Here is a 23,402-nt window from a genome sequence, read left to right on the forward strand (position 1 = left end):
CAAGGGTTGGTCGCCAAGTAGAAAATAGGGATGGAAAGGAAGGTGATCTCGGAAAAGTTCTGGAAAACATAATCGGCGCTGTTGATTTAAAGATTTACAATGCCACAGGATATGTAAGACAGTCACAGCTTTACCGCAGTTGTCGCAAAGCTTAACATCCTCATCGCAGAGCAGGTGCAGGTGAGTCAAACGGGTATGCCCAATTCTTAAACGGCAAAGAAGAACTTCAACGTGACGATCTTTATGAAAAGAGCTCTCCCATACCCCCAGAAGGGGCTGGAAATTGCACTTTGAAAATCGTACATAATATATGCACGCCGCGCTGAGGGATGAGAAACAAAAACTTTTAAAACACCGTCCGCTAGAACTAAAACCCGACCCGGCGGCCCTGCGAAACCTGCGTCGGCGGACGATGTTTCCGCCATCTGTCGGTATCGCATTCTAAGTCGCAGCGCAATGCGTTGATAAGTTAACTTTTGCGGTCAGTTAAAATGTATTCTACCCATTCCACCCACGCTGTAGAATGGCCACTTCTAATCACATTGTTTTCTTTGTAGAACCTCGTGGAGCTCGTGAGGACAATTAGCTCCACGGTGTTCGTGTTCAAGGTGTTGCCACGGTGTTGGGTGGATGCCCAGGCGGAGACCAGGCGCAATGTGCTCAACCGTCGCCTGGCAAGAGGGGTGCGGTATATGGACGACGTCGTCGTCATCAACCCAGACGTAAGCTCAAGTTTGTGGCCTAGCTTGGTGCTCGGCTTTGAGGTTACTACGGCGTTGCTGGATAACAGCAGCGTTAAAGGGGTCCTGCAATCATATTTAAGCGTCAACCTTTTTTGCGGTTTCCACGTCTCTTGGGGTTCGGGGAAGCCAGCGGGCACGGAGAGAGTAACTAAATATCAGTGCGTCATATTTTAACCGGACGATGCGAAAACGTCCTCGACCTACGGGGGCGACCCGCGGTGCCGAAAGCATGCAATATGTGACGACATCGTGACGTGTTAGGTTCTGGCCTTTCTACTGATCAGAGCCGCCAAAAGCTTCTTTTTAGTCGAAATATAAAATATAAGTGGCACCAGCCATTTCAATTATTTCTAAAATTATATTTTGTTCGATATTTTATATCAGAAAAAAAAAACAGATGCAGTTTATAAAGTACGGAAACAAGAAATGACCCATCAACATGCCCGCCACCAAGCGGTGGAAAAGGCGGCGCATACTAGAAATTTGTAGTGGAATCAGGCACCGGCAAACTTAGAAAGGTCCCGAATGTACGCGGCGGCGCTGCAGTCAAGGATACGACCGGTTCCGAGCATTCCGAAGGCCTTTGGAGAGCAGCAATTGGCTTGCAGTTTGGCCCTTTTGGCAGTATGGCAGTGCTAACTGGCTCCCGATTCAAACTGATCTTTACCCCGTGTTTGCTGTCGTTTGTGGCCAATGAAGTGTCATGCCAAATTAGTGTTTAATCACGCAGCAAATGCAATGCGAGCCACCCTGACTGCCCACTTCGAACAGCCTATCCAGAACATGCTTACATGCGCCCTCTTGAGCCATTTACACAAAGTGCGGCAGCCGTGAGTGCTCGCTGAGCTCACTACCCCTCCTCTAGTTCACGGCCAGTCAAGCAACCAAAAACGTCATGAAGGAGGTTATTTTTTGCTTGTTTTTGTAATTTTAATTTGCCTATTACTCTTAAAATAAAGCGAAATTTGAGAAAAGAAAGGCTTCATTAAGTTACTACGTTCAGTGCGCTCAGGTTCGGTGGAAATTAAAAACCAGCAAAAAAGTCCCTGCAGGCCCCCCCGAAGGAAAAATCCATCAATGTAACCCTGTTTGGCAGTCAATGTTTTCTAGTGGACCGCTGACTGTGCCTGACTGTACGTCAAGCATGTCTGATTGGCCCACAAGTTACTCTGACCGACAGTCAAACTCCAGTCAGACCCCGCTTGTCGGCTTTCTGATGGTTTCCTGGTGGCAGTCGGCCGCCGCGAAATGCCATCAGGATGTCTTGGTGGTGATTCTGACTGTGCATCGATTGTCTCTGACTGTACGTCAGAAAGCTTTGACGTGCAGACAGACGTACGGTCAAAGGACGTAAAGTTCGTTCGGATACCACTATTTCGTCAAATCTATGAATACGAAAAGTAATCTATGCACGAGAAAACGATTTTGGGACGTGAGCCCATAAAACCGCTGACGTTAGAGATATGACACGCAACCGACCGACAACCTTGATCAGAAGCCCGCCGAAGCGCCGAACACGACACTTCGCACTTCGCTTCGCCCATAGAGGCTTCGCCGAGCTTTCATGAACGATCGCTCTCGACTCGTTTTGTTTGCCCGCTCGCTCCGACCTGTCGATCCTGCCCGGGCTCTACAATGTCTTATGTTTTAGTAGAATTTCTACTCGACAAGACCCAGCCTGTTGTGAGTTCCGACGATGTAAGGGACTTTAGCGGTGTAGTTGAAGACGACAGGGTGTACCAGGTCTACTGGGCCGGTGATGCGCGAACAAAAGGATCGTTCTACGACGCGAAAGCACTCTACATGGCAGGTGAGTAGAACGGAAGTACGGCGAGTGATGTACGAGCGCTTTGCATAACATACTGACGACTTAACTGCATTTGCAGCCGAAGCATTTCGTATAAAACGAATAGTCAAATCGAATTTCTCTAACGGTGGCGTAGCATAGCGGTTAGGATGTCCGATTTGTACGCATGTGGTCGCGGGTTCAATGCGTGGTGGTGCTGCTTTTTTTTTTTTCTAGAACATTTTGTTTTATTGAGGCATTTGACGATATTTATGAGTGCGTATAGCTTTACTCTTACATAAATGCTGCCCTTGTTGATGAAATTCCCTTGGCAGTAGCAGTCAGACGTCATCTGATGACCATCAGATGACGTCTGATGGTCCATCACGTTCCACCAACGCTGCTGACTGGCAGTCAGTGTCCCAAATTACATAGCTTGATGGAATTTTCAATAGGGCCTTTTTAGGCTTAAATAATCGGTATGTTCTCTTTTAAATCTGTATGCCCCTCTCCTCTCCTCTCCAGCCTAGAAATCCTCGATGTAAATGGCTAACCTTAAATCAAGCTTAAAAGCTTGGCAGAAAATATTTCAGTACTGAAACATCGTTGCACTCCCATACATCTATCAGTTGACCAGAAAAGAGAAAGCATATCCGGTAGGTCAGAGGCAAGTTCCAGAAGGCTTTTTGCAAGGTCTTTGAATAGAGCAAAAGCAAAAACGGCACTTGCCACGTGGATCATTATTGTAATGTTCCAAAAGCCACCTCAAGAGCGGTGGCAATCAGTTTATCAAACAACGTTTCATCGACACGCTATGTTTCAGCGGCAGATTGTTGTATCAACAAATCATTTCGTCGACAGCTCAGTCTTTTGACGTTTTTTTTTAAATAAGCAGCATCAGCTTTTAAGAATGGAACATGATAGCGTTATCGGGCCCTGCTCACATCGCCTTCTCATCCGCTTCTCATGCTCGGAGACGCTAACACATCTCTCGATTGTCCTGTCGCCTCACTTCCATTTCATAGGGAGGCATATATAAACGTATCTCTCGCTCATTCCCAAGCTGCAAGCTGTGCAAGCAAGCCTTGCGTAACTTAGTCAGTAGCCTGTCTGGCCCGCAACTGAACGGTCGTGGAATCGAATCCTGCCTAAAATTCTTACAATTTTTTCTTTACGATAAATGGATTACTTTATAAAGTTAAATCATTCGAGACATGCAGCACATGACATGTCATGTTTTAATCAATTTCATTTCACATTCTGGGTTGTTTGAAATCCCTTCTGAAGGTCATGTGACTGTGACGTCGTGACCCTATCGACCAATCAAGATTTTCCCGTCATGCCAGCGACGCCAGCTTTTCTGCGACACAAGTTCTTTAACACTATCGCATTAAAAAGAACACAGCAGCGAAACAGCCCACACATGGGTAACGTGACATGTTTTCCTAAACATCATAAGCTCGTATTAAGTGTTGGATGAAACACATTTACTTCTAGCATATGTACTTATATTTAATTTATTCATCACTAGTTGTTTTCTGAGTGTAGGTCGTTTGAAACCTTTTAGACTGAAGTGGCTGATGCAAAGGTTGTCAACCTCAATTTATTGTTGTTGGCTCTTTGTTGTTTTAGATGAACTATCTATCATAACCGTTTTTGAAACTATAAACTTATTACGCGAAGAAATGATTTTGGTTCACTGCAAACATAGTTTAGGCGATTTGAACCCATAAGCATACCAACAGGGTGGGAGGGGGGGCAAGGGGGGGGGTGCTTGCCCCCCTAGTTCTCAAAGTGGGGGCAAGGCATGTGTTTAGCCCCCCCCCCCTAAAACAGCCGCCAATGGGCAGGAGCCGCCTAAAGTCATGCCGAATTACAAAGGATAGTGATCTAGAATCTTGAAGGGTAAACTTCTTATGTGGGGATTATTTTAGTACAGTAACCGCATATTTTCTATATGTTTCTTGCAGGTGTTCTTTCTCGACAAGAAACAATTGAAGGCACACTATTATGCAAGGAACGGCTACCATGTCTGCCGCTACATTTACATCCACCAACATCTAGAGAGTGTTTTCAGAAATTTTCACTAGTTTACCAGGGGCGGCTCCAGAATTTTTTTTCGGGGGGGGCGCTGCATGAATATACTGAATTCTGGGGGGGCGGGGGGGGGGGGGGGGTCTTGTTTTCGTTGTTTATGTTTACCTTCATAAATAATCTCTCTGCTGACGAGCAGAAATCTCACCTAAAGTATACTTACGCAATCTTGGAGGGCTTAGCGCTGAATATAGGCATCCAATAGAACTTAGATCAAACGTTTTCATTGGATATCATTTAATCCATATTCTCTCTCTTGTGTACTTAAAATGCCCCCCTTTTGTTTCTTCTGTAATTAATCCCATTGAGTATAATAGGAACCTCATTAATTTTATGACGTTTAGTTTGCGCAGTGAATATCCAGATTATTTTAAAAACATCGCAAACTCTAAACAAATGTGTCATTAAAAAAAAAATGTTATCTCGGACGTGCGCAAGTTCGTCAGCGGAAAAACCACGAGGAGGATCGCACTGCGTTTTCAAAACTCAAATTTGTTCGCTTCACTCGCCTGGTCCTCTCGACTTCATTTCTATGTAGGAAACCCACGAATCTTGACATGACTTATGCGTGACTGAGGTTTCGTGCTTTTTAAAGCCAGATTCTTTGTCCAGAGCTTTTTTCCGGTAACTGTAGCCACAGCTGCCAAACGTGGATTTCTCATTCGCTTTGGTAGAGAACATTCTACTGTAATATCAAAAAACGGAATCAACTTGGGTGCTGAAAGCTTAGTCTTTTTTTCTTTACATTTTTCGGTGGGAAAGAGTTCACTATGGGCTGCCGCGACGACTTTGTTTTACACTTGGAAATGTCCAACTAACCTGAAATATCGTCGTTTCCCTCCGATACGGTGCAAGTTCGTCTCGTCTCACGCACGAAGAAAACTTGTCGCTTTCACTGTTCCTTGTTCCGACGAAGGATGATGGACGTCGCTAGAAGCGCTGGGAAGGCCATCAGGAAGACTGTACGGCTGGGGATGATGCTTCCGCTGCTGCTCGATCACCAGGTTTTCTGAACCTGAAGAGGGCGGTTCGGAAGGGTCGCCGTCCTGCTTCTTGACGCGCTTGTTGGAAGACGAAAAAAAATCTGCGGTTGATCTCTTTTGCGATTTTGTGTCTCTTTCGGAGTCTTGAAATCGGGCTCAGCTGCACATGTTCGGTTCAGCAGCATAATTGTTGAGGCACTTTTTTCGTGTCCGTCATGGCGTAGCAGAGCAAGAATGGCCCTTGAGAATGGCTTGTTACGTTGAGACCGGCAGGGCCAGTTTGGTTCAGGTGATAGTTTATGGCCCCGCCCCTGGGACTGTCTTTGTATCCTTCTGAATACTCTCCAAAGATTCTACTGGGAAATCCCAACAGACAAATAGACAAACCGGCGTTGTTTCCTACGCCCTCGCTTAGAGTCCCGCTCACCTCTTTCCCCCTTGCTTTTGTCCTTTCGTGTTTTGAGCAGCACTGCACTCGATGCCGCCGCAGGCCAAGCGGTGCGTTCCGCGAGCACTATGGCCGCCGTGTCGCCTCCGATAGGTCGCGCGGCAGTGGCACACACCCAAAAGAGGAAGAACCTTCACGTTTCCTAGAACAGATTACATTCCCCAGGAAGTGAGCGGAACAATCGAGGGCCCACTTACACCAAGACAATCCAATTGAAGGAAGGAAATTACGCTGGGCGGTAGGATGATACCTACAAGGTTGAACTCGTGGATCTCGCAGCCGCGTTATTGAGTGTGGAAGCCAAGGCATTAGTAAAATCCTTCCAGACGAACAGCCGAACCGGCATCGTCTACCAAGCGAGGTCTCTTACCTCTTTCCACCTTGCTTTCGGCTCAGTCCTGCACATGGGGCCGCCGCGGGGCGGTGTAATCCGCGAGCAACATCAGCGCCGTGCCGCTGCTGAAGGTCAAGCGGCAATGGCACGCACCCAAAAGAGGGAGACGCGTCCGGATTTCGGGAATCGTTCACAAAAACCAGAAAGCTTATTCTCGACAAAGTGGTCCTGCAGGGCCCGCTTCCACCGAAAGAAGTCAGTCAAAGTAAGAAAAGTACGCTAGACGGGAGTGGTATGTCTCTTTTAAAGCTGTTTCTTCTAAAAATAGTGTCGCGCTTCTCTATTCTTATATTTTATTTGCCTGCTTTGGCTTCCAAGGACGGATGGCTGGCTTGAAAGGACGGATGCTCCGCGTCCATTGCTAGTGCCCGTAATGTGCGACGTTAACTTTCCTTTTAGGAAACCACAACCTTCGCTTTGCGGACTGAACTCCCCCCCCCCCCCCCCCCGACAGCATTTTTGGGGGGGCAGGCAGGAATTTAAGGGGGGCGGCTGCCCACCCTTGCCCCCCTGTAGAGCCGCCCCTGTAGTTTACACTTCATAGTTAATTTTTTATAAATTATTTTTTGTCCACCGAAGCTAAAGAAAAGCTAGGATTTGGAGCACTTTGAACGCATTTTTCTCCGTTCCACTTTTTGGTATAAATTCCATTTTAGTCAATGTATCGTTGGATAATGGCAATACAGGGAAGGCTTGTTCTTCCCTTTTCTTAACTGAAATTTAATAAGGAATGTGGCTATGGAACGTTTTTATCACTTTATGGATGTCTTTTATAAAAAAAATGTTGACATTTTGTCAAAGACACAGAAGACCAAAAAGTAGACCAATTTTGCAGAAAAGAAAATTGATAGAAATAAGTGACTTTTTACAAAAAGCTTTCCATAGCCGCACCTCCTAGACATTCTGCTACATATCTAGCAAATAAAAATCTTGATAGTTTTGCGACGAGATTAACTAAACAATGTAGGCGTGTTGCTGATAAAAGCTGCCCCAATTTCCTTCCCACATAACTGACAGACATGAAATTTTATTATGCACCCTCTAGCATGACCACCAGCCTACCCTGTAAATTTCAATAATGTCAAGCCAAGGGCTCAAAAGTTGACCCTCCTAGGAGGTGTGTCCCGTTAAGAAAAAGAAGACGCATGGTAATTATGCTTACTTGCAACCTACTAAGTGTAGTTATTCGTGAAAAAGATATTGATTTCATTACTCAATCACACACTCATAGCTTCCATCCTCTAAATATTGTACCATATACATGTCACCTCAATAGTTCTAAATATTCCTTTTTTTTGAGCGCCATCGATACTTAGAGCAGCTTTGATGAAGCTATTCATTCATTTGAATTTGAGGAATTTATATCAGTGCACTATAGGTTATTGTTGGTATGCGTTTTTGTTTTGTTAACCCATTTTTAACCGTTGGTAATGTTTTTCTACATGGTGCATACTTCATACATTTTTTGTGTTGTACTGGCATGCAATGCATGCATGTATTCCCTTTCCACTCCTGCAATCACCTTTTTTAGGAGGGAAAACTACTCGAAACGGCTACTTTTGAACTATTTGTCTTATTTATATGAAATTCGCAGGGCGTACTCATAGCACTGGAGAAGGGATGCTATGCAAATTTTCAACCTTATAAATTTATCCCACAATGAGTTACATAAAAATACATCATACAAAAAGTGCATCCGCTGAGAAAAGCTATTGTTTAGAAACGTTAATGAAAATGGCCCTTCTTTTTGGTGGAACATACAGTACAATACTTGCTTCAGACGACTATGAAAAGAAATTACAAAAGTTATGAAATTTCTATACAGAAAAGAGTGGTGTGCTTTTGATTCAAGATATATGTTTCATAACAAACGAGAATAAAAATGCTGAAAGTAAGTTGACAGTCGCATTCCCCACAAGATTTCAATATAAAAAAAAAACCAAAATCTAGCTATATGTATAATTTTATTATGAAATGATAGCTTCCCTAACCAAGATTTGACACCAAAAAGTGAAGCTGAGATAAACGTGTTTGTATCATTTGAAGCTACTACTCAAATTTTCGTGCAACCCACCTCTTTGCACATAGTACTTAGGCATCCGAAAAAGAAACACCTGTACTTTCTTCATTTTCAGTGGCATTGCCATCAATGCCACTTTCAGTTCCCTTTTCGAGAACGGCTCCCTCCCTTTTAGTGCAGACATGACGCAAATTGTGCACAAATACAGCCTTTGGAGCAGCATGTAGCAGGTTATTGGTTCTGGTACAGTTTGGCACAAATGGTGCAGCACTTCCACCACTGCAATTTGGGCTATAAAGCTATCGCGTAACTAAGCACACCGTGCTCAGAGGCTGTGAACGCACATCGCAGGTGTTCACTTAGCTTTCCTTTTTTGTTGCAGAGTTATGTCTCACTCCGGGGAGGTGTCTATAAAGAAATGTCAAGGATAGTGAAAAAGTTAAATAGTACCACAGGCTCGCAAGAAGAAAGAGGCGGGCACAGCAGATTTGTTTTTAAAATTCTGTCCCAGTAATCTCAGGTTATATTTCCGTCGATGACAGGATTTCTGTGGGAGCAGGTGCATTTTGTAGACCGACTGAGCATTGAAACCACATGTAAGCAATAACATGCAAGCACATGTCGAGGACCATCAAATGCATGAGCTGTGCGAAGAACAGACGAACGTGCACGCCGTATTGTCGAGGGGCTTGCCAGTGCAACGAGAGCCATAAAAAAGTGCAATTTATTTGCAGCCGCTTATGTCTCATGCACATTGATGTCTCGTTAATATGTACACCTCTGTTCCTCCAAAAGGTTGTTTATAATAACAAGAATGGTTGTGTTGACCAAGTTTGTCTCCAAAACGTTTGTCCATATAGCGGGGTATCCATATTAATGAATACTGTATATACTTCACTGTATATAAAAATTAAAGCCACAATAACCCATTATAAACCTCTTTCCAACAGAGCTGGGTTTTCTCTAAATTTTCGCCACTGTCAAGAGTAAGGCTTTGTTATTTTTAGACCATGTTTGTTGTTTACTGGACTCTTCTATTTTTATGTATCGAGATGAACATTGAAATCATTTCACCTGGGGGTTGAATTACCAGAAATGACATATCTTCCAGGGTAATCGAGTTTATTTTTTAAATGTTATTGGCAGTCTCTTAGATGAGTCGAACTCGCATGCGTCCCATGCTCAATACAATGCAAAACAGGTTCCTGGAGTGCCTGTAACATCCACCCATGACTAAACAAAGCATGAACAATAGCACAAAAAAAATTGGGGTGCATGTTTATACAGCCTAGGATTTAGTCTGCCTCAACTTGTCTCCCAGCTGTAGATAAGAAATGTAACCAGTGCAGTACAACTGCTAGCTTGGGGTCTTTAACGTGCATCACGCACCAGTGACACACGACCGCACGCCGGTACGATGCTCATCTAGATCAAAACGGGCAACCCAGGATTCCTGGGTTCCTATCCCCCGAACAAGTGGTTCTCAACCACTGATGTTTAAGGGACCTCTTCTAGATCAATGGAAGTGATAGGGGACCCCATCCACCGGGGAGGAGGGGGGGAAAATAGACGATTACGATGACGAAGGGGTAAATAAAAAAAAACTAAATGCATGCAAGCTAACTTTGAAGCTGTAAAACAGACTATCAACTTTAGTCACTTGGTGCACATGCAAGACAGCATAAATATAACAAAACAAAATATTTTACTGCATGGTTGAGGGCTTCGAGGACCCTGAGAAGGCCTTCAGGGACCCTAAAGTGTCTGCAGACCCTTATTTGAGATCCACTACCCCAAACAATAGCAGAAAGCTGCAAGACTTTGCACTATTGTTCGTGCAACGTAAAGTGAACTTTGTTGCACATGGCAAGGGCGGCATTCCTTACCCCTAGTGGTTTACAGTTGTTACAGCAAAGCCTGAAAATAAAAAAAAATAGAGTGCAGGCGAGCTGGTGTAAGTTGAGCATGATTGTAAACCTCAGACTGGGGCAGAAAAGAGAACACAACAGAAGGTATAAAAAGAAAAGGAAACATCTCAAACTCAGCTGCAAAGTTTATTTCGTACACGCCTTATATACCCTATCTCCAAAGCCGTCTCCTCTCTGCACATTTGAAGAAGGAAAATCGGAGCATCTTGAAAAGCTTATTAAGTCAACGGCCCCGGAGTTGCATTTCACAGTAGAAAAACCAGAGAACATGTTGCAGTTTTTGGACTTGCGCATTCAGGTGAAAAATGGCTTATGTTGGGAATATGGTAGGAAGATGGCTAAACCGGTGCTTCCCAAACAAAGTTGTCACTCTAAAATTATTAAGGCGAGAGTTGCGAAATCATTAATTGGTAATGCGCTAAAAAGGTCATGTACCCATTTCATGAGTCAAGCTTTAAAGACATTGGGTAGACGGGAGGACGCGGGGCATGAGGAAACTCTTCTAAAACGACAACTTTCTATTCAAATCAGAGACAAGCGGGATGAACCAAGTGTGAGGAACCGACGAGTTGCTATACCGTATTTTCACGATATTTCCCATAACATAAAAGCGTCGGCGAAAAAGTTTGGCGTAGAAACAGTGTTCACATCCGATTTTAAGTTATGCGAACTTACACCTTTTAAATCAAAACAGGAAGTTTGCCAGAAGGCACATCGCGAAAAGTCGGTACCGTGTGAGAATTCTGTGGTTTATGAGATTCCTTTGGAGAGTGGATTTAAATACGTAGGTCAGACGTCGAGATGTCTAAATGATAGACTGACGGAACACAAATGGAATGTGAAAAACAATGCGTCCGATTCCGAGTTAGCCAGGCACCTTCTAGAGTGTAATAATTGTAAAGCCAACTGGTCTGAAATGGAAGTAATTCACAAAGAACGTAATGATATGAAACGCATAGTTCAAGAAAAGATTCGTATAAAAACGTCTGGCAACTGTATAAGTCAGGCGTCATTGCAGTTTGGGAACGAATGTAAACAATTTTTATGCTTGTAAAGGATTGTTGTTGTTTTTTTTTTTTCTTTTTTTGTAGTACTAGCGTTGTTTACATCTGTATCCTTAGACTTGTTCCAGAAAGTCGCAGTGTTTAGCCATTTGTGGTTCGTGGTAGGAGGGCAATGTTCTCAGTTTCGGAGATGGCCCCAGTTCCGGCTGTTAGCAGTGTCTAGTACTGTTTCTCTGGACTAAGTGAGTTGTTAGAGGAAACGCAACTTTGAAGGTCAAACCCTTTCTTTGTGTTCAGTAGATATTCACCTACGTTCGCCGGGTGGTCGTGGTTATGCTAGAATGTGACCCTTTGTGCGAGTGTCTCGCAGCCGAGGTCAAGGGAGATAAGAGAAGGTATACCCAAATGTCATTGTCCTCTTGTCATGTTTTTTGTTTTTTTTTGTAGGAACGGCATTGGAGATGTGGTATATAAGGCGTATACGAAATAAACTTTGCAGCTGAGTTTGAGACGTTGCCTCCTCTTTTTCTACCTTCTGTTGTGTTCTTTTCTGCCCCAGTCTCAGGTTTACAATCATGTCCTGAAAATATATAATGGCGTGCCCCCAGGTATTTGCAACTTCTTGTACTTTATGCATAGTGCTTTAACACATGTCAATAGGGCCCAGTTGTTTCGAGCTGTCTTGTGAAAGCTAGAATTAAATTACTCTTATGCAGGATCCACGCGAAGGAGAAGTCCACGGACGGATGTGCGTGATGTTAGCGACCCACCCAAGCTCTGCAGACATTGAGCCAGAGAGAGCGAGGACCGTTTGTACCACGTGAACATTTCTTCCACCCTATTAGCAGAGCTGTGTGTCACCGCATTGCCTAAGAAAATCGTGACATCACGTGATATGCACTCAGCAGAGAGAACAGACAGGTTCCTCTTCATGAGAGTAAACCATTATCTGTGCTTTGCAACCACACATGAGCAAGGTTGCAGTAGGGCCTTTATGTTCTTTCAGAGATAATACAAATAAGGCTGACAAATTGTTTGCAAACTTCCAGTAGGGATGTTACTTTATTTGAACAAAATATAAAGTTGTTGCAAGCACTTGACATGTTTTGTGACAGTTCTGGTTCATAGCAATCACTTGTGCAGAATTGAAGGAGTTTATTTCTCAGTAAAACCTCTAGTTCATACATAGATTAATCTTTTCTATAAAAGAATTGGAGATTATTTAATGGAAAGTCACAATGTTACAACACTATGTACCTGCTTCTTTGTAACACATAGGAGCTGAAAAACTAACTCAATGACTATTAGGAAAAAAAATGATATTAGTTCGAGTTCCTTTAACTTACAAAAGTGACGACCCCGCATCTTGGGGTGTATTACTCATGTTTTCGTACAAAATCGCATCGCGACGAATATCTCGAATCACGTGTTTCGGCTTTGTGTGTACAAGCTTTTAGGCTCTCGCACTCCCTCCTTCAATGGTTTGGCCATCACTGAACACAACATCGGTTGCGCTATTAACATTGCCTGTGCTCTATGTTATAGTAGGAAATAAATTGTGCCTTCCTTCCTCACAAGTAACGACAAATGTACAAGGCGCATGCGACTGTTGGAAACTTATGGCAGCGCAGCACTGAAATCGGCCATGTTCTTTGAGCTCTCCTTGCTGCACACGCCTCGCATGTTTATACAATAGGTGTTCATATTTGTAAAAGTAAGAAGCGTGAAGCGGGTCAAATGACTTCAGTGTGAATATGTCACACTTACCTGGCTTCTGGAGCACCAGAGAATTGCCACACGGTCCTTTAGGAAACCATGAAGACACAGGTATTGGCACTAGGGGTCAATACCTATTGATATCGCCAAAAATCTTCATGCCTGAAGTCAGATTTGTACTGACATATTTATCTTTTTCATTAGCCCTCCCTACCTTGGGTTTGTTTTGTTTCTACTAGCTGTTCTATGCTTTGGAACATGTCGAAATAAATGCAAGATGTAAAATTTTGACAGTGACAGCTTTTTTTTTCATTGGGAGTGTCAGTCAAAAGAATTTTGGGTGTGTCATCTTTCTATTTCACTAAAGAGATAGTCGTGCAGCAGATATTTTTGAAATCTCTAATTTATATATAATTTTTAGAAAAGAGTGATAAGTCGCACCTGCATTGTACAAGGCCAGATTTTATTTTTCTAACATCCACCGGCTGCTATAACTTATTTTAGACAATAAATTACACATCTCCAGCTAAAATGTGGTAGTTAGAAATGTACATAAAATTAGTGACTTAAACGGGAGCAAGTAAAAAAAGGAAAAGGGCGGGCGGGCTTCTAATACATGGGTTGCACGTGACGTCATTCAAAGAGCGCTCCGATGACCACCAGAGAAGACGGGAAGACCTCCCCTCTTGTCAGGATCATCTTTTGTGCCTTCCAGATTTGCACAGACATCGCTATTCTCCTCCCAGAAGATTAACCCGTCGCTCAAAATTCTTACAAAAGCAGCTTCCCTCTCCTCCTCTCACATGGTGGTCAAAAGTATGTGATGTGACGTCAGTGCAACCCATGTATTGTCACATACACGAGCTGTCAAGTCTGCCTCGACCAAAACTGTTATGAAAAAAACACTTCATTAGCAGTTCATTATTTCCTGAAGTATTTTCAGTGTGGATGAAGTGCTATGTATAGTATGCTTTTCTGCAGAAGTCTTCATTATTCTCGATTTGTAATACTTCACGAATGACACAGATGTTGAAATTTGTTTTACAGCTTAGCATGAACTGATGGAGATAATGTGCCTTGTAAGCATGGGCAGTCGTGTAGGACTATCACCGTTTCTGGCTCTCACATGCTCAATGATGTTTTTCTGGCTCTGCAGACCTTAATGCACTTTGGCCACCTAAACCTGGAAAACCTAATACTTCAGGTAAGCATGCTGTACTGTGCTCACAGATTTAAATTTTATTTCCCCCTTGCTGTGCAGTTTGCACGCTGAACTGCCATGTTTGACCTAGTAATGATATATGCCATAATTGTCCTTGTATGCTGTAAACGGTTTCATGAATTGCCATCTCACTGTTGGTGAATTTTGCCTATGTTTACATGTAGGTCAGTCTTGGCAATAGCAAATTTTGAGCATGACCAGTGGTTCCGTAAATGATGGAGCTTGACGACCACAATTAGGGACATAATTGCATCGCACAAATGCATGTTTTAGTCATTTTCTTCCTGCCTCGCCAGCATGGTCTCCAGTATCACATATGGAGACATCTAATTGGCTATGTGTGCAAGAAATGCAGATTTTGTGCCAATTTGTTTGTACTCATCTTCATGGCAGCTTCATGTGTTATGATTGCACCAGCTGTGAAGCATAATCTCATTGTCAACATTTTATTAACTCAGGCGTACGATGAAAGGTTTGAAGATTACATAGACATGGACAGTTCGACCACCCTGGCCCAGTACTCTAAGCTGAAACTCCTGAACAAAGAGAACCATCTTGAGGCAGCGGAAGCAACAGATGTTGCGGGTGCAACAACTGGGTAATTCTAAATGAATATTTGCCAGTTCTTCGTTGCTAGCAATGCATTTTTATATGATATAAATTTGTTGTGCAATTGAGGCTATTCTGGATCTGTAATTATGAGACAGCCAACAAAAAATTACTGCAAAGAATGCTTTTAACTTCTCCCTCTACAAATGCATCTTAAAAGAAATTGGCAAGTTGCAGCATATTTATTCTGTCCATTTGACTTCTAATATAGGTGCAGCATGGAGCCTGATTGATGAGCATTACATGTTTCCCTTTTATACACGGTGTTATCTTTAATGTAAACTGAATTTTAAAAAAAGTGCAAATCTCTAGCTGAATGCCGTCATCGCTGGGTGTCTCTCGAGTTCGGTAGACATTAGAAAGGTAGATAATTATTGCGGTCTCTTGGGGAATTAACTAGAATGTGTTAATTATATCTTTAATTACTGGTTTTTTGGTTCACGTTATAAATGCAGTATCGATGTTGACAGCTGACGCTGCCTACCTCACAGACTCCTTAGTGAGGGCGTTTTCTAGAATGGAGGTTGTGGGTGACGAGTGAGAACCCGAGTGTGATGGAGATTGTGGAGAGGTATTCCGCATTCGAGTGTGGCACCTTCGTAAGTAGTCTTGGGGTGTGAATCCGGAGCATTACAAAATTAATGTTTAAATATGTGTCGATATTATTTTTGTCTTTTTATTCATTCAGCTCCAACAGGAGCTCACTGCAACAACAGGCTGCGCAAGAGAGAACAAGCTGGTGGAGGGGATACCAGACAGCCGCCTGCGCATCTCGGAGGCTGCCAGGAAGAAACGGCACCTTACCGCCTTCTTCGAAAACCTTGAGTCGTGCTGCAGGAGAGGACGCTGGTCCCGAAAATGGAAGGACATAGTGCACAAATAAGTTTGGATTCATTCTTGAGCAAAATTGGGGGGTATTTGTAGAGCTTTCATTCATTGCCTTTGTTTTCAATCCATTTTATGCCTACAATAGGCAGTTTGCTGTAATTGTCATGATGACTTTTGGTATTACAGAGGTCTTGACCGTGGCTGCACTGTATGTGTTGCCGTCCCTGGTAAAAGAAAGAAGTTTGACCTTCCTCCATTCAGATGAAATAGAAGCATCTATTTCAAAGCAATCACATGTGTTGAATTTATATCCTACGGTCCAAAAAAAGGCTTCTTTCATATGACTCGGCCCATACTAAGTTAATCGAAAGAGGGATGGTGAAAAGCTGTCTGAACGCGCCCCTGAAGAGATGTTGTGAACACTCGGCAAAGAGAAGCTTCGAGGCACAAGTTCAAAGACTAGTTGACTCTGAGCATCCCAGTTCGATAGTGTTTGATGTTGCTGAAAGCATGGCAGCTTTTAAAAGATCACAAGAACAACTTGTTTGGAAAAACCAGCCTGCTGTTGTTCCCTACATCCACAGAATAACACACAATTTGAAGAGGGCAGCCTCAGGTTCAGAGTCAATATAGCTATATCCGCTCCAGACAATTTCGAGAGGCTGCTACCCAAGATCAGTTCTGCGAAACATCTACAACACCAATGCAAGGTTCAGCACATGGACAAGTATGTCACCTGCCATATAGGGGTCGTCTATGAGATTCTGCTCTCCTGTGGGACTGTGTATGTCACCCAATCTGCCCGCTGTGTTAACATCAGACTACGCAAACACGCCCTTTCACTAAAATGATCTCCGGCAGGACACCTCGCCGCACATATCCAAGACTGCAAATGCATCCGTTTCCTAAAACCAGAATCCTCAAGCAACAACACAACCTGAAAGCCAGGGAGATATATGGGACTTAAATCATCAAAGCCAGAGGGGACACTTGCATTAGCGCACCCTCAGTAGCCTTATCTGACAGAGAACTTCAATACCACAATTTGTTTTCTTAAAATGTTACCATTTTTCAATTTTTTATTTCTCCTTTAGATTTTTCTTCAACCTCTTTTTTGTTCCTTATTGTTTTGTTTTTTTAACTTTCTTTCTCTAGTCTCATTTCCCCAGTCCTGTTTTTCTTTATAGCTTTTCATCAAAAAACAAGACAAAACTATTATTTTTGTTTTTTTTTGTTTTACAGCAACCACCTCTTCCTTTTCTATCACAAAAAAAAAAACCTTTCCATGGAAAGTTTTTTTTTTTTTTTGTTTTTTGATGAAGAACTTTTCCACCACAGTGCTGTCAACATCCACATAGAGTTTGCACAGCCCCTTGAAGACCTAGTACACTTGAAAAAAGTTTCAGTGCCCGTAATACTCCTGGAATTTATTTGCATTCATTGTATTTCTTTAACATAAAGGCGCAGGCGGGTCAGTTATTGTCTTTATTCGAATATCGGGAAAACTTTGTTTCGGCTCTTTTCTTTAAAACTTGGAGCCAAGCAAACTCGTGACAATAAAATGGCGCGTGCACTTAACCCGCAACGGCACATGACCTTGTTATATGGCAGTATGATTGTGAAGTTCAACGTCGGGTTCATAATGTGACTAAGACTCACTGTTTTGCCAAACTGTGGCAATCTACTATACAGAATGTTTTCCAGATTCGTAGATTATAGTGTTCACAAGGAAATTCTTAGTGAATGCAGGTTCACCTTGGCAGTGGATTGAAAATACCCAAGCTAGAGCTAGACGACTTGGTGTCCAAGTTACCAGAGCAGCGCTTCGTAAAGGACCTGTCCTGGTCCATTTAAACTACTGCGGAGCTCTGCGCTCGCAACGTGATTGGCGAGCCCAGCCGAAAAGATGGGGCGAAAGGGAGGCTGCTGGAGACACCCGCAAAAATGATGGCCCTTGCATGTAAGTGCATAGTGTCAAAATATTAACATGAATGACAAGGGGTCAACTTTCAAAAGATAATCTGGTAATGTAGAAAGTTGATCGAGTTGGTAAATGTCTTAAAAACGAGTTGAAAGATGTGCTGTCCTTGTTCAAGTCTTTTTTAAGTTTAAACTATTTGAAAAACCAAAAATTTATTGAGGTGAACTTGGAAAACTAACAGGAAGAATAAGGCTGAAGTATTAGACAACTAAAAAATTAATAAGTGAACTTGTGCTCACAAACAAAATAAAATTGGTGCGACTAGCGTTGGCGGTGTCAATGTCAGCGTGACGAGTAAGACCTTACTATAACCCGAGACTATCTGCCTGCAGCCACCATGTGCTTCCTGTTACACACATACAACAGCCAAGAACATTTCCTAGACTAGAAAAAACAAGCTTCGTGGTTATATTTAATTGGGACATTCCAGACAAGCTACCAGAGGGTAAAAAGAACTACTGGTGCCCAATATTGAACTTCTGCCCGAGAGCTAAATGTGCTACCATCTTGGCCATGCACACTGCATTATGTTTTGTGAAAGCTTTGCAAACGCAATCCCTCTGTTTTCTTTTGGCTTAAAGGGCCCCTCCAACAATATAATTATGCTTCTGCTTTTTTGCGCTCCCTGCCTTTTCAGTGGTTCGGGGGATTTGGGGAAGAAAGATGAAACCGCAAAAGAATGGTGCATCATATTTCTATTTGACAAGGCACGGAACGGTTGTATCGATGGTGGCGCAGCGTGGTGCTAAACGCGCGCGGTAGATGACTTTAACGGAGCTGCCTTCCCGATTAGCCAGGTCCACCAAACATTTCTATCTGAGCGTAGAATAATAAGTGTGATTGTTCTTACCTCATAATCATTTATAAAAGTTGTTTTTATTGAGCTCTAAGAATAAGAAAAAAACTAAATGTACTTTAATAAAGTGCAAAAACAATAAACAACAAAAACAAGCTCTTTGCGACATGCGAGCTGCCCTGCGGCATTAATGTCGCAGAAATTGAAACCAAACTAGCAGACGACGCATCGTACACACGTGCTGTCTTCTCATGCACTTTTACGAAACTCGACTCAGTGAGTGGGGACCCCGGTCACTCCCGCGGCATGCGGGGGGCGATGATGAAGGGACGATGCATGGATGCAAGCACTGAGAGGCGAGCTGAGCGCCGGCAATGCATACGCAGCTTTGGGGAGGCGGCACGCCCACTGCCCAGCAGCTCTGCGGCGAAGGAACACAAGGCTCCACTGTATCAAAGATAGTCGACGCTAGAGTCACTATAGAGCGACGATGTGGATCTGGCAGTGGAGGAGCCGCCGCGTGTTTTGCGCCTACAATTGACATCTCCATTTATGTCACGCAGTGGCCCACTTTTGTAACTTTCGTTTGCTTATAGTGCCTCGAATAATTTTTATTTTGCAAAGCGGTTACCGTATTTACTCGAATATAACACGCCTTGGATTGTAACGTTCACCGTTTTCTCGAGGTCCGAAAAAAAAGGAAAAACGTCATGTGCGCAGAGAGCGATGGAAATTGGGCCGCATCACGTGCAATGGGTGAAGGATGCACCAGATTTTGTAGGTTATTCTAAATAAACTTCAGAAGCATAATTTAACAAATATCGAGAGACTGAATCTTAGTACAATTAGAAATTTTTTCCTGTATTAAAATTTCGCTTGTATTGTGAGGTCGTGTGTTCTGTATGTTTCAGTTATCCTTGAAGTAGTACGATTTTCATTTCTAGTCCTGTCATGTACCTAAATATGCTATGTGCCTTATATATATGTGTGTATATGCGCGTGTGTATGATGCGTATGTGTGTATGTATGCGTGTATGTGTATGTATGTATATGCATGTGTATATGTGTATGTATATATGTGTGTGTATATATATATATATATATATATATATATATATATATATATATACACATATATATGATTTTTTTGTTATCTTTAACAGCGTGTTTAACTTATGCTGTTCTTCTGGTTCTTTTTTTATTTATTTATTTATTTATTTGCTTAGTGTTAAAAGCTGAAAACTTAATATTATAACTTCATGTGTAGTATGTCGCCGTGTGCCAATTGTAAGGCTGCAGAGGCCTTGTCAAGTCAAACTTTTGACTTTTTGCCCCTGCAGCCTACATCAGTTTCTGATGTGAAATAAAGAATTGATTGATTGAAATACAGAAATTAAACTTTTTCTCACTTGGAACAACAAAGGTTTATTCCGAATGCTTCAATCTTGCGATGAAATGAACGGCGCTGTCTCTCGCCGGCAAGGTCGTCGTCATGGCGACGATCCGGTGCAGCGCTCGTGGGGCAGTACGCATCACTCGTCATTGTTGTCGGACGACTCCTTATCGCTGTCAACGGCCCAAAGCATTTCATCTTCGGTGCCGTCCATAGCGTTAGGAGTTCCGCACTTCTTGAAGGCCTTAATAACCATGGCAGACAAGATTGTGCACCACGCATCCTTCACCCATCGCACGTGATGCAGCCCAATTTCCATCGCTCTCTGCGCACAATATCCCATTACTTTTGAATCCAGCATCATGGTGAACGCGGCGGGTCTTTGCACTGGGAACTTCCACGCTGATACGAAAGAAACACACAAGCTGGCTACACAGCTTCTTAGCACGTAATGGGCGGCTATTTTGGAATATCGATGGCGATATGGTAGCGCAGTTTTGGGTCGCACTCGTTTGTAGCATGCATGCGATTTTTGGACCTTAGATCCGAGTAAATACAGTAGTTTCTCAGTGTTATTGCGTTGCCTGCGGTCACTCTCGGCACAAGTTTCCGACCAGTCAAAAAATTATAGGAGAGGCCCTTTAAATCTCTGTATTCGGGAATGGATGGACACATTTCCGGGATAGACGGAGACATATTCCCTGAAAGTCAGCTCTTAAAATTATTAGTTACATGGTCATGGATGGTTTACAATCTGGATTTAGGTTGATTGGTGTCTTTGGCCAGGTGTTTTGGTACTGCCAACCTAGGTTTATAATTGCCACTATAGCCACTTGTGGATTGATTGATTGATTGGAGTTTTATGGCGCGAGAGCAACTAGGCCAAAATGCGCCAGGTGCATACACTATTGCAGGAAAAGGGTTAAGGAGAAGACAGAGCTATAGTAGCAGGTGATGCTAAAAGTATGAACATGAATCGTGTAAAAGATATGGATATGCATATCAGGTAAGTATAAAAGTTATAATCAACAAGGAATTATTTGAAAATAAAAAACGCACCGTGAAAAAGGAGGGGTTATAACAGGTGTAGATAGCCTGTAATTTAAGAAATTCCAAAACTTTGTTGAAAGGTACAAGAGGTTCATTAACTAGCAAAAATTTGGGATAAAATGGAAGATGATTCTAAAAATAGTGGAAAAACATACTCATCGTTTTTGATCCAAGTACCTACAGTGCCACAGAATATGTAGGACAGTCAATGTTTTGCCACAATGCTCACAGCGCAGGGTATTATCATTACAAAGTAAATATAGATGCTTTAGACGAGTGTCCCAATACGCAAGCGGCACATCAAGACCTCGAGGAACCGGTTCCTCTGGTGGGAACTCTCCCATAATCCTAAACAAGGCTTGATATTGTGTAGTTTATTGTCTGTTTCTTGATCCCATTCTAACTCCCAAAGTTCATAAATTGATTTTTTAATAACTAATTTAAAATCCTCATAAGGTAGGCCGACCGATGCTTTTAAGCCACCATTAACAGAGGCAGCCAATCTATCTGCTGTCTCATTACCTGGAATACCTACATGGCTTGCCACCCAGCATAGTTTTATATCAAGGTCAAGTAGAGAGCGCGATTCATTTGGACACGCGCTTGTTAAACGGGGCGATTCTTCGTAACGGTAAGAGAACATAAAGCCAGTAGAGCACTCTGGGAATCTACGAACAAAATAGCCTTCCTCACACGGTCTTCTAAGATGTGTTCAAGCGCCATGAGCACAGTGTAAAGCTCAGCAATGAAAATACTTGCAACACTGTCAGTACGTCTCGCTCTACTAAAGTGTTCCGAATAAACTGCGGAACCTACGAAAGACGAGCTTTTGGCCCCGTCAGTAAAAAATTCCAGTCTTGATATTTCTCTTGTAATGCAAAAAATTCCGTGTGAAGAACCTGATGGTTAACTGACCTTTTATTATATTTTGTAAGCGACCAATCACATGACAATCTTACTGCCTTCCAAGAGGCAACAGTTTGTGTTTCCTTAATCAAGTTACTTTCAGGAAGAGCCAGCTGCAGGGAGGCAAAAATGCTCTGAAGCCGGAAGCTTAATGGGCGTGTAATGCTAGGTTTGTTTTCAAAAAGCCGCAAAAACACAGGTGTTAACCGAATTGTTTGATGGATGCATAGGATCAGATTTCACTTCGTACCCATAACACAAGCTAAGATATTGTCTGCGCTTCTCTAGAGACATTTGATGTGTATCTACATAAAGGCTCAAAACAGGCGATGTCCAAAATGCTCCTGTGGCAAGTCGAAAGCCAAGGGGAAGGACCGAATCCAGCATTTTTAAGACAGATTGCCGTGCGAATCCATACACAATTGCACCATAGTCCAGACGGGAACAGACCAGTGAGTTGTACAATCGGATGAAACATCGCCTGTCAGGCCCCCAGGATGTGTGTGAAAGTACTTTGAGAATGTTAGACGACCGCAGGTATTTCTGCGTCAGCTCCTTGACGTGAGCCAGAAAGGTAAGTTTCTTGTCGAAAATAACCCCTAAAAATTTGTGCTCGTATTTTACAGGTATTGCAGCGGTATTGAGCTGCAAACAAGGATTAAGCAACAGACCACGACATAGTGAAAAGGGCACACACACTGTTTTTTCAGATGAAAACTTAAAACCATTTTCATTTCCATCACACGTCACATCACACATCACAGCACACTTCCAAATTGTGGCTATGGTGATTCATGGAAGGCTTGCCACACCGGTGGCTCAAGTGCATTTGGCTCCAGGATTCACATTTCAAGACAATGGATATGTCTATCTACATTGAAGTGGCCGGTACATGCGGTAGACGATTAATATAAATATGGTACACCTCTCATAGGAAGGAGTAAGGGTTGTTTCAGAAGTAACCCATAATATGTGTTTATCCTTCTTAGCGGTGCGCAGAGATCTCGAAGAGCTGTTGGAGTCAATGTTGCCCGACTCGAGTGATGAGGATGCTGCAATATTGAAAGGAACGTCGAAAGAAACATCGAGAGGGGCATCGAAGGGGACGTCAAAAACTGTTAAGGTAAACATCTATCTTTATTTATTTTTATGTATCTGATACATAAAAAGGTTTATAGCACTACTCTGGTTCCTGACTTTCTTTCTGCGTTCTGTTCAAAATGCTGCTGGCCTGTTCTTTATGTCATTTTTTTTTACTTTCTTTTCTTCAATATTACCGTATATTGCCGCATTTAAGTCGACCTTTTTTTAAGGAAATGGGTATCTCAAATTAGGGGGGTCGACTTATACGCGGAGTCGACCTATACGCGAGGCCTAAAAACGCGTCTAGACGAACGACAGATCCTAGGGACTTTTTTTTCCTCACAAGGAACTAGTTTCGTGGTGCTTGAGAGCCAGCTAAGCCATTACCTGCATAAACTTGTTCTAAAAACAAAAATAT

At 42.8% G+C, this 23,402-nt stretch overlaps 1 protein-coding gene across 2 annotated transcripts; it reads left to right on the forward strand.

Moving 5' to 3' along the window:
- Window positions 1-562: 562 nt before the first annotated feature.
- Window positions 563-23,086, forward strand: LOC115332081. Of its 2 annotated transcripts, XM_040211224.1 has the most exons (7): window positions 563-722; window positions 12,117-12,209; window positions 14,273-14,320; window positions 14,797-14,936; window positions 15,636-15,808; window positions 17,525-17,735; window positions 22,891-23,086. In XM_040211224.1, the coding sequence occupies exons 1-7, from the start codon at window positions 693-695 to the stop codon at window positions 22,943-22,945; spliced, it is 750 nt and encodes a 249-aa protein (XP_040067158.1). In that variant the 5' UTR covers window positions 563-692; the 3' UTR covers window positions 22,946-23,086. The 2 variants fall into 2 exon arrangements, with proteins under 2 accessions (XP_040067158.1, XP_040067159.1); XM_040211225.1 differs by lacking the exon at window positions 12,117-12,209.
- The last annotated feature ends 316 nt before the right edge of the window (window positions 23,087-23,402 follow it).

The sequence above is a fragment of the Ixodes scapularis genome, unplaced genomic scaffold (genome assembly GCF_016920785.2).
Source record: "Ixodes scapularis isolate PalLabHiFi unplaced genomic scaffold, ASM1692078v2 PGA_scaffold4__175_contigs__length_147842914, whole genome shotgun sequence".
NCBI classification, from domain to species: Eukaryota; Metazoa; Arthropoda; class Arachnida; order Ixodida; family Ixodidae; genus Ixodes; species Ixodes scapularis.